Source organism: Thermobia domestica, chromosome 9 (assembly GCF_964235325.1).
Source record: "Thermobia domestica chromosome 9, izTheDome1.hap1.1, whole genome shotgun sequence".
NCBI classification, from domain to species: domain Eukaryota; kingdom Metazoa; phylum Arthropoda; class Insecta; order Zygentoma; family Lepismatidae; genus Thermobia; species Thermobia domestica.
The window spans coordinates 274,921,481-274,933,710 of record NC_137462.1 but is presented as its reverse complement, the minus strand read 5'-3'; the positions used below and the strand labels follow the sequence as shown (position 1 = coordinate 274,933,710).

Here is a 12,230-nt window from a genome sequence, read left to right as displayed (position 1 = left end):
GTTACTTTCAACAGCAGTGGTGTATGTGAGTGATCAATATAACAATTACCATCCTGTCCGTTGCTTGATTGACAATGGAAGCCAGACCTCGATGATTACAGAAAACTGTGTTCAAAAACTTGGCCTTCGAAAACAGAAGGTAAATATTACCATCACAGGAATCACGTCAAGTAGTGTAGGAAAGTCACAAGCTATGGTAAATATTCAGTTACAAGGGAGGTTCAACAAGAATGTTCAGTTAGCAACTAATGCCATCGTCGTGCCTGTAGTTACATCTAACATTCCGAAAAGTGTAGTAAAAAACGTAGATCAATGGTCACACATAAAGGGACTGGAACTAGCCGACCCTATGTTTCATATCCCGGGAAAAATTGAATTACTTCTTGGAGCTGACGTGTACGGTCATCTGTTAAGTAGTGGTAGGCGTGTTGGTTCTAGAGACACACCAGTAGCAATAGAAACTGTGCTCGGATGGGTACTAACAGGCCCCATCAAAACTAATCCTAGCCCATCAACTGTGTCATCCCACTTTGTGTCGTGCACATTAGATTCAGTTTTGAGAAACTTTTGGGAAATTGCGGTGAAGTGTTTACAGCAGTTGGTTACTGACGAAGGGGAAGCATTTCCTCTTGCCGCAAAAACTGTGCTTAGTGATTTTTTCGTCGATGATTGTGTAACAAGTGTACGGTCAACCGAAGAAGCATTGGAACTATACACTCAATTAACACAGCTTCTATCGAAGGGTGGATTTGAGCTGCGAAAATGGGCTTCAAACGATGTAAAAGTGCTAGAACATATCCCAGCTCATCTTCGTGAAAGTAGTTTGCCATTCCATTTCAGTGAGAATGATGTGATTAAGACATTAGGAATTAAGTGGTGTCCATCGCTTGACCAGTTCTCGTTCTGTGTAACGGTACCTCGAAACTACTCAGTGTTAACGAAAAGAATACTACTTTCAGAAATTGCGAAACTGTATGATCCATTAGGATGGCTCAGCCCAACAACTATCAAAGGGAAGTTGTTAATACAAACACTGTGGAAATTGCAGCTTGATTGGGACGAAGTTTTGCCCACTGAATTATCAAGTGCATGGAGAAAATATTGTGAAGAGTTTCCCATACTACAAGGGATTAAGATAGACAGGTGTATGGTACCAAGAAATGCTGTGCAACTGCAATTAATAGGATTTTCAGATGCATCTGAGGCTGCTTATTCATCCGTTGTGTATTTGCGTTGCTTATGTGCCGACCAAGGTGTTACAGTAAAACTCGTATGTGCGAAAACAAGAGTGGCCCCTGTAAAAAAAATTAACTCTTCCCAGACTGGAGCTGTGTGGAGCTGTTCTCCTAACACGCTTAATGAACATGGTAGTGAATTCGTTACGTATGAACTTTGACAGTATGCATGCATATTCAGATTCAACTATTGTGCTTGCATGGATTGCGTCTCCACCCAGTAAATGGAAAACATTTGTAAGTAATCGCATTGCAGAAATTCAGCAGTCTGAAAATATTGAGTGGCATCACGTTTTAGGAAGCGAAAATCCTGCTGACTGTGCTTCGAGAGGAATTAACCCGTCAGATCTCGTCATACAGCCATTGTGGTGGTCAGGACCAAGTTGGCTATACAACACAGAGTTGCCAACCAGTGAGAATCAGGAATGTGACATTGAAGCGGTGAAGGGTGAGCAGAAAAGTAGTGTTGTTGTGTTGCATACTACAAGTGACATCAGTTTTATTGCTAAATTCTCATCATTCATAAGGCTTCAGAGAGTTGTAGCCTGGTGCAAAAGTTTTATTTTCAATTGCAAGTCAGGAAGCCATAGTAAACTAAGTGGAGTGCTATCTATAGTTGAACTGCAACAAGCAACTCATTACTTGGTAAGGCTTGCTCAACAAGATGAATTTCAGCAAGAAATCAAGTGTTTGAAGGAAGGAAAACCTTTGTCTACGAAAAGTCGTCTTGTGTGCCTCAACCCTTTTCTCGATGACCACAATATTCTCAGAGTGGGTGGCAGGTTGCAACACGCAAATTTAAATTTCAACTCAAAGCATCCAGTCTTGCTTCCACGTAATCATGTGCTTACAAGACTTATTGTAGAACAAGAACACCGCAATAATTTACATGCTGGCCCTCAGTTATTGCTGGCAGTTCTACAGCAGCGTTTCTGGATTATTAGAGGTAGGGATTTAGCGCGACATATAATCAAGCAGTGCGTCACCTGTCATCGTCAAGCTGCAGAATCAGCTCATCAACTTATGGGCAATTTGCCCTCTCCACGTGTTAACCCAGGTCGGCCCTTTCAGGTATGTGGAGTGGACTTTGCTGGTCCAGTGACATTAAAAAACATGAAAGGACGCGGTCAGAAAACGTACAAGGGATATATAGCATTTTTGTGTGCTTTTCCGTGAAAGCGATACACCTAGAAGTAGTAAGTGATTTAACTACAAGTGCCTTCATAGCAGCTCTGAAGCGCTTTATAGGGAGAAGAGGTAAACCTACACATATATATAGTGATTGTGGCACTACATTCGTAGGTGCAAATCGAGAGCTCAAAAACATGTTAAAGATAGCGCATCGTAGTGAACATCGAGATGAAGTTTCTAACTTTCTTAGTTCGCAAGGCATCTCATGGCATTTCAACCCCCCTAGTGCGCCGCATCATGGAGGTCTGTGGGAAGCAGGGGTCAGATCACTGAAACATCATTTACGTCGTATTGTGGGTAACGTGATCCTCAACTTTGAAGAACTTTGCACAGTCTTAATACAGATTGAAGCCTATTTAAATTCCCGCCCTCTCACAGCAGCATCAAGTGATCCAAGTGATTTGTGTGCATTGACTCCTGGCCATTTCTTAATTGGCGAGCCATTGGTTGCCTTTCCTGAACCTGACTTAACTAACGTGAAGTTGTCACCACTTGCTAAGTGGCAACTTGTGCAAAAATTAGTGCAGCATTTTTGGCGAAGGTGGTCCAGTGAATATTTATCTCGACTCCAACAACGGCCAAGGTGGTGGTGTACTCAGACGAACATTAAGATTGGTGATATGGTCATTCTAAAGGACGACAAAACATCGCCATTACACTGGAAGCTGGCAAGAGTGGTAGACATTCATCCAGGTAGTGACAATCTAGTACGTGTGGCAACAGTAAAAACAACACAAGGACTCATGAAAAGACCCATTGTGAAATTGTGCCCACTTCCTTTCAATCAATCATAATTTTGTTGTATGTGTTGAAATTCAGTGAATTTCAAGGTGGGCGGTATGTTTGATTCTGAAAAAAAAAAAACTTTGTCAATTCAACTAGTTGTCATTTGCCTCAATAGATGGCACGGGAGGTGTCTTCCCGCTGGAGGTTGTTGCCCTTTATAGTTTTTGTTTGAAAATGTAGGTCACATTGAGTGTGTGGCGCGCGGCTTTTCCAATCGGTGTAACGATGTGTAAGTGTTCGTGTAAATTCAAATAATCTTACCAAAACCAATAGTAAACATTATATTCTATTATAATCAACTTTAGTATACATCTCTCTTGTTGTTTTCGATTCTTTATAATAAATTCTCATCATTTATCTATCAATTATTGTGGGTGCATTACGTACAGTTAGTCTGTTACGTTTGTGGTCCTCGGTTAATAAATATGGGACCCAACGGACACAAACCTTCCGATAACCTAAGCTGCTAATTATTTCTTGCACAGCACTATATCCAACACCAAGTTTTGTAGCGATTTCCTTCACAGTAATACGGCTATCTCTTTTAATCAGTTCATCAACCCTTATCTTATGAGGCAGCTCGAGGGCGCCCTCAACTTCGATACTCGTGTTTCCATCCTTAAAATGTTTCACGCACCTTCTAACACTGCTGACACCCATGCACACATCTCCATAGGCATGCTGCAGTCTGCGGTGAATTTCAGAAGCAGACTGGTCCTCTTTAACAAGGAATTCAATCACAGCATGCTGTCGAAACGAAACATAGCTGCCCGCCATTTTGAAAATCCTGCCTGTGGCCACATACTAGCAACAAACAGCATCAACATCTGGAAAGAAATAAAGAAATAAAGGGCTTAGATTGAGATGATATACTTGGTTTCACTTACAACTGAAGATTACGGTTGTGAAAACATGTTGCTCACGACTTTAAGTATGCCCCTTATAGTTTGACCTAGGCGTTAATCAGTCAGACAGAACTTCCTCTTTAAAGAAAGATTATGAATATGCGTACTATTATATGTAAAACTCAACTTGGAAACGCCTTGTTTGTATAGGGAGAATAGTTTGATAGAGAATGTTTAAATCTCCAAAAATTCATAAGATACTATAGTTTTGGTATAATTTTCGAAACAATCTACACTCTGCAATAAACCGTTTAATCAAAGTGAAGTGGTAGAAACCCAGCATGAACTGGGTACTATGTTCCAAAAGCTATTTAAACTGTGTCATCCGTTGTGAACTATGAATTTGGCAGTAATCTCTGTCATTTTTGGCGTTCTATTATTCACTTCTTCTCACCCCTTATGCTAACGGGATGACCTTTGACTTAAATGTGTAATGATAACTTGTATAAATATGTATGTATATGTTATTATGGACTAATGTTATGGTAACATTTCCTATGGTCTGTATCGTATGGTATCATTCACTTTTTTTTTTTTTTTTTTTTTTTTGCCAAACATGTAGAAACTTGCTCTTTCTAGTTAGTTCTATACAGTGATGGTAGCTTGAGGGAAATTTCGCGCGGTGCAGGGAGATTTAGCAAATAGCTTTTAAGGAGGGAAAAAAGGAGATTTTACGAATATGAGATAATGTAGGGAATTTCAGCTGTGTTAATGAACTATATATATATACAGGGAGTTAATGAACAATACAGACAAACTGTAAGATTTAATTCCTCACACCAAAATAAGTCAAGAAGCTCCTATGGGCTTGTTGGCTAAAGTGCATGGTTTCAGAGCTAGAGCTGTCCAAAATCACAAAAAAGCCAAATTTCAAGAGGCCCTGTTTCGAATTTGAGTAATCGTGGAGTGGTTGTTCTTATCAGCGTAAAGCAAGTTACGCATACACAATCCAAAATTGCATATGTCATTAATGTTGAATGGGTGTGCAGAATATTTCCAGCAGGGTGAAATTCCCAGGCATGCCATCAACCGAATTTTGAGATATGCACTGACTTTATGATTGATCCAAAGTAGGAAACGATAAGCCTTGACAACAGTGAACAGAAAAAAGAAAAAAAATCTTTTGGCGCGATGTCGGAAGTGTTAAGGATTGTCAACAGCACGGTCTCTCGTACTCGGGAGAAAGCATGCTGAGATGTTTTCTTTCACGCTTATAAGTGAAGGAAACGTGATATATATATGACATGACGAAATACATCGCATCACACGTTATTCCGACTTCTGTCCTAAGCACTAAATGGCGATTGTTGTTTAGGCTTACCTTCTGCCTACTTTGGACCCTCCTTGAGATCAGGGTATATCTGAAAACTCTATTGAGAGCATATTTAAAAATTATACCCTGTACAGAACATCTGCACACTCAGTGAAAATTCATGTAATATGCTTTTTTTGGATTGTGTATGCGCGAGTTCCTTTACGTTGATAAGGACCACCATCCACAGTTTCTGGAACTTGAAATAGGGTCTCTTGAAATTTAGCTTTTTTGCAATTTTTGACAGCCCTAGTTCTGAAACTATGCACTTTTCGCAATAGGTCCATACGAACTTTTTCTCTTCTTTACATGTGAGGAATTACCTCTCACAGTTTGTCGTTACAGTTCATTAACACCCTATATATATATATATATATATATATATATATATATAGTGTTTCAAAATAACACCGATAAGGTTTTGGGAAGTGATTCTTGCTACCAAGATAAGACAAAAAGTATAGCTGTGGGCTTTTAGAGTTCATTTTTTCATGATTTCGCAACCTATACCTCCGAAAGGAAGCATTTGTGCACCCAGCTTGGTCTATACTTTTTGTTTTATTTTGGTGTCAGGAATCACCTCCCAAACGTTGTCGGTGTTGTTTTCAAACACACTGTATGTAATAGTGAACTAATATTAGGGAAATTTTATCTTAAAAATGGATTTTTTGAGCATTTCTGAGGGAATTTTTAATTTGAGAACCTAGCATCACTGGTTCTATATATGATATGAGAGGAAGCCATAATAGATGTAAGTTCATTTATAAAGAAGATAAATTATAAAAATAACAAGTTAAATACAGAAAATCGACGAAAAATACAGTAATTCAAATAAATTCGATTTCTTGTGTTATTATTTGAACAGTTGGTACCCATATGATTTTTTTTTTTTTTTTTTTAAGATTTCCATAATTTTTAATATAACGAACTCAGAGCTATTATATAGACCAAACGTTATAAACGGCATAGGGAGCGTAACAATTTGTATTTGAGCAACTCCAAAAACTATGAATTTCGACACTAATATCGATCGTTTTCGATTATTTTTACACTTCACCACCCACCTGCCTTCTACAAGCCCTACGATTATCTTATCAACAGTATTTCTCTCCCGATTATATGTCGGACGTGTCCAAATTTGGTTGAAGTTGCGCAAGATGTTGCAAAGTTGAGCACACTCCACTCAAATACACATATTTTTATATACCTAGAATATATGGCGATAGAATAGATAACCGCAACAAACAGGAAATGATGTAACAGTATTTCAATCTCTTAAGAAAATCCTTTCTGCATGCGTGAATTGTGGTTCCAGTTATAACACTAGGAGGGAAGGAGTCAAAAACTCTTTGGTTATTGATTGTGTTGATTTTGAGTTTAACGTCCCTTTCAGCAGGGAGGCTATATGAGACGGGACATAGTGATTAACGTGGAATCCGAACATGAGCTTCCGTGAGGAATCGAACCTGGGTCTCCCACGCCAAAGGAGAGTACAATACTCGCTTAGCCACGAAGGAACTCTGGTTATTGATTGAATGTATGGGGTTTTTAGAGCCCTTTCATTTATCGCAAGGTTACATGAGACAAAACAATGTTTCAAATTTTATCCGAACCACTGCTAGATTGAACCCAGGACCATACTAACAGATAGCACACGCCTCATCTTAGCTACAAAGAAATTCAAAGTACTCTGTTTTAATTATTGTAGTAATCACTAACTACGTAAGAACAGATTACTAACTAATTTTATGATGACTAAGTTGTCTCCTTTATTATAACAAAAGAACTTGTGCTCGTCCATGTAATCAACTGGAATAAGGAAAACCACGTTTGCAGAAGCTATGAATAAATCAACAAAACAGGAATTTTTGTGCGAAATGCTTTTTCTTTTTATTATAGGCCTTCGTACTTATAAACAGACAACCAGTTCCTGCCATCTATTGGCGATTGCTGAACTACATCCTAACATATAGTTCAGAAGTCTGCCTCCAGAGGGCAGCAGCGACAAAGGGATATTTCTTCTTTCAGCGAAGCGTCAAAGAATATTTCTTTTTTCTTTTTATATAGGAAATATAGATCAGAAGTAACGAAATAAATAAATAAATAGAATTTCCCAGAGGTTGGAGAAATAAGCGTAGTCTGCGTAATACTGATTGTTCTTTTTGTAATAAAATTATCTTTTCTAAATATTTAGTCTCCTATATAGGTCATTTAAAACTCATGTTATGAGATGAAATAATTACTTTATATTTCAGAGCTGCCTATTATATATTATTATTATTATTATTATTATTATTATTATTATTATTATTATTATTATTATTATTATTATTATTATTATTATTATTATTATTATTCCCCATTGACCCCACGCACCAGAGGTAAGTGCTGTAGATAATGTATATAATATATAAAAAGAGTCGTAACATTTCTACATAAAACAGTCACAAATGTAACACACTACATGAAAGCTGTATCCATTTCGGTATCACTGTACTAAAGGAGGGAAGACTTTAACCGAGTGAACACCCTGCATACGCCATTGATAGAGATTAATCATTAATATTGTTTTTCTCGTTTACTTAACTGCAAACATTTCCTATTTTATTAACCTACTATATTATTACATAACTGTCTGTTATTTTTAATTCGTCCTTTTTCTGTGTTTACCATTTGTACTTTCGAGTAACGATAGCAAAGAAGAAATTATGGTGATCGTGCAAAAAAGTTAAATTCGACTTTTTGGCATATTTTACACTTTTGATGAGCTCTGGAAGGCTAAAAATGGATTTTTGGATGTCTGTCCGTTCGTTCCGATGTAAAGAGTTCACTGGCCTATCGGTCATACCGTTTAACATATCGACACCAAATATAAAACTTAAAAATATTATAAGAACCCCAAGTATTTTTTTTTTTTAAAAATTCTCTCTATCTGTAAAAATGAGGCTCGTTTACTGAAGGGTGAAAATAAAAATTGGTGATTTTTCAAAAACAGCTCTTACGATTCCGCTGACAACTCTATAAATAATTGTTCCACTGACAGCCCTACAATATGGTATCATATGTTTTTCTAGAAAAAACTCCAGAAGACATAGTTTATTTTTAGGAATGCTTTTTGGAGCCATTTTCTTAAAAACAATGACACAGGCGATATTGTTCATATTTCATAAATAAATATTTCTTTAATAACCTGACAATATGGCATACAGTCAGAAAAAAACGTATGTAAATCCGTTCCGTAATTACTACATCCGTAAATCCTGTAATTTTTGGACTCAACGTATAATAAGGGACACTTCTGGATGGTACACTTTTGCGGTAAATTTCCATATGGGTGTACCATCCGGAAGTGTCCCTTACTGTACAACCCTATTTAACCTCCTGCAACAAACGTATATGTTATACGTACTTCTCGTACGATAGAAAGAACTGTACATGGGCGGTGAGAGGATTTCACATACAAATGGACGTAATATAACATATATTTGACATATGTAACATACGTATACTTAGATAATATACAGAAGACTGTTAGATGTCATACATCCTATAGCCGCATGACGTAACATCTAAGCAGGAAAGTGCCAGTGTAACTCATTTCTCTTGGAATAAAAATTGCAAGGGGTGGTTTTTCTTGGAGATAAATTTTTCTTGGATAATTTTGTTGAAGACGTCTCCGACAATTTTGTTCACATTTCATTAATAGATGTCTTACTAATAACTTAAGAACATGGCATAACTCATTTACTCTGAAAAAATTCACATGGCGTAGTTTATCCCTAGAAATGAGTTTTTTTTTTTTAACGATTAAACTGATTTTGTTGATATTTCACTAAAATTCCCGGTTACCCCTCTAGACTGCTGTCTTCTTCCCGCTCTGAACTGCTATCATAGATATCTTGCTGTGTCGTGCCATTTTTTTTTCTTTTTTAATCATCTTTGGCGAGTGTTGATGTGGTATCATTTCTAATTCATTTCACATTGATAATTAAATTGCACCAACATGACGCAAACGACTTATCTTCTGCTCCAACTGATGTTTGATTCTTAACCCTGCGTTAGGCGCGTACGTTTTCGTTGCACGATTAGGCGCGTGGGTGACAGGTGTCACCCACCTATTACAATGTATCTAGAATAAGTAAAATCATGTTCAAATGACAATTCTTACATTCGTTCGGTAAAATGTTAATTATAGGCTGTAGTTTTGGTTGTCTATAGTGTTCTGCTGAATACAACTTACTTTTTTTTCATGACTACTAAGCTGATTGCAAAGATGTTACGTAAATGTCTTTGAGATGTTCTCTACACATCCATCTCTTACATTTCAGGCACCACTTCCTTGTAATTTTGTCTCTGTCACTTTTACAGACATAGCAACGTCCTTTGGAGCCTGATGGTTTTTAAGATCGACCATTCCTTCTTCGTCAACACCAAGTAAGAATCGAAGTCGGCCCCTCTTCCCAATTTCAACTGAAACTTGGGGAATAAAGCGTCGATGTTCTTTTTGGAATTTAGTCACTTCCCAGGCGATATCCTCCAAGAAACTCTCCTTCGTGACAAGAGAGGTGCCTCTAGTATTGAATTTCAGGATGCAAAGTGCATTAATTGCACAGATACTTAGAAAATCTAAAAATACCACCATGAGCCATCTTGTTCCGTTACAGTATTGGGTGTCGCTTGCACTAATGCGATCAATTTCATAATCACTGTCATCAGAACACACCTATGACACTTCGTCTTCCTCCTCAGGCCATTGCAGAACGACATTTAAATCTATTGTCGTTTGTCTCTTTCGGTGTTTTGATATTTTATTTGTTACGCACATAGGCGCGCGGTTGAAAACTGTCACCCAAATACGCTACTGCAGAGAAAATTTATTTTTTACAAACTGTAGGCGGTAAATAGAAGTGTACTACTGCCGCCATATCAAACACTAACAATTAACGTTCAGCAACTGAAAAGCGTGACTCGGAACACCAACACACAGTGTTGCCAATTTGAGAGAAAAATCACTGGGGGAAACCTGTCACCCACGCGCCTAATCGAGGGTTAAATCTGCGCCTTAGTTTGTCTTTTAGCAGTTCAACTACATGAAGGGAGTTAATGCCAACATCTCGCCCCATTTTTCCACACTGACTACCACACCTAACACTAAGTCGAGCTTACTACCACACACTAACGCACCTGACTGATCTTCACTCAGCACCTATAACGGGGAATTTAACTGCTAGTGTTTCGAAGGATAGGTGGCGCTGTCGGCGGAAAACGAGTTTTACACGGGAATAGCATACCATACAGTGGTCAGTACTTAGTCCTGTATATGTCTATCAAGTTTTATGTTGATCCTCGCGTTCGAACCGAAACATGAGCCTTGTCAGTAGTACACTTAAGACCTACTTTATGGCAATGTTGTGTTGAAATAAACATCCTGTATTTTGTAACCAAAGTACAAAAACACTTTAAAAATTACGAAATTAGATCAGAAAGACATGGTTCAACCATAAAAACAAACTAAATGTTTTAATGGTAATGCTATCAATGTTTGCCAATTAAAGGGTAAGAGAAACTTACTGGATACATCTCTTGTTAGTCGAAAAATAAAAAAATAATAATTAAAGTTAATTTTTGTATGTAATACTGAAATCTGTCAGCCTGTGCGTACAGACTTTTTCCGTTTCTAATGGACAAAATTTTCGACAAACTTTAAAAAATAGAATATAATAAATTATATTCAAACTCGTATCTTGAAACAAAATAAGTAATGTCTAAGGTAATTAACTTAATAAACAGGTTTATAACTCACGATCTTATCTACATATGAAATCATAACACATGAGTTACCTCTATTAAAAGTTTGCTTAGAAAGAGTTGATAAATTCTATGAAATATCTTTCTTTAAAAGTGCATGAGATATACCTGTTGGGTATTCTCTAATTCCTTAATTTTCTCTAGTTTTAGTAAACTTTATTAAGCTAAGGTTTCTGTAATTTTGTGCGTGTGGCAGACAGAAGGGTTAGCCCTCATTAAAAGCGTCCTCTGATAATCTCAACTTATAAGGGGCATTGACTCACTACATCAAAAGCCCTGGCCTACAACCCTATTTCGTGTACTCCCTTAAATAGGAGATGCACTAGAAGGATATCTATCTAAATACTTATTATAGGGATAGGTAGGAAAGGAGAATGAGTTCGCTGTAGAGTAGCGAAAGACCCTTAAATAGATCTGGCAGGTAAAGGTTAGATAAGAACCATACTTTCTGAAGTAGGAGATGTGATTCAAACAATAAAAAAAGAGTCTAAAAAACTCTATCAGTAGCCTCTCATGAGTCTACATCGAGGGATCGAACCCAGGAATCTGTGTTGAGAGTACTCATAAAAACCTAATGTGTCCTGCAAAAGGAACAAATTACTTTATAACCGATCAAAGCCGTATACAGCTTCAGTTTTGAACACGTACTCAAAAATTCTAATATCAGGGAATTGTTAATCTAAATGCCATATCCACCTAAATATGGAATGTAGCATTTCAAGAATCAAATCCTGTCCCTATTCTACAGGGCCTAATTCCCTAGCAAAAATCTATTTCTTGAATGAGTATAAGAATTACTTTTCTATATTCCTTCTCCTCGCAGGACCTCATTTTAGTCCAAGAAAGAAGTTCCTTAAAAATGAAAACCTACTAAAAGGTAGAACCTAATATAGCTCATGCCTTCTACCGGGAACCCTTTTTAAGACTCGGAGAACCTAACGAGTCCAAGCAAGACCTCTTTAATATTTCCCCTCTCGAGCCAATTTGACTCGG

General features: G+C 37.4%; 2 protein-coding genes across 2 annotated transcripts; both read left to right on the top strand.

Annotated features, from left to right (window-relative positions):
• Positions 1-1,400: 1,400 nt before the first annotated feature.
• On the top strand, positions 1,401-2,411 carry LOC145661217 (uncharacterized). The gene has a single exon (XM_081726675.1). The coding sequence runs from the start codon at positions 1,401-1,403 to the stop codon at positions 2,409-2,411; it is 1,011 nt and encodes a 336-aa protein (XP_081582801.1).
• Positions 2,412-2,560: 149 nt separating this feature from the next.
• LOC145661216 (uncharacterized) lies at positions 2,561-3,220 on the top strand. Its single transcript, XM_081726674.1, has one exon. The coding sequence runs from the start codon at positions 2,561-2,563 to the stop codon at positions 3,218-3,220; it is 660 nt and encodes a 219-aa protein (XP_081582800.1).
• Positions 3,221-12,230: the final 9,010 nt, after the last annotated feature.

Coding starts and splice junctions, on each gene's coding strand:
- LOC145661217 (XM_081726675.1), top strand. CDS start 1,401: ATGCATGCATATTCAGATTCAACTATTGTGCTTGCATGGATTGCGTCT.
- LOC145661216 (XM_081726674.1), top strand. CDS start 2,561: ATGTTAAAGATAGCGCATCGTAGTGAACATCGAGATGAAGTTTCTAAC.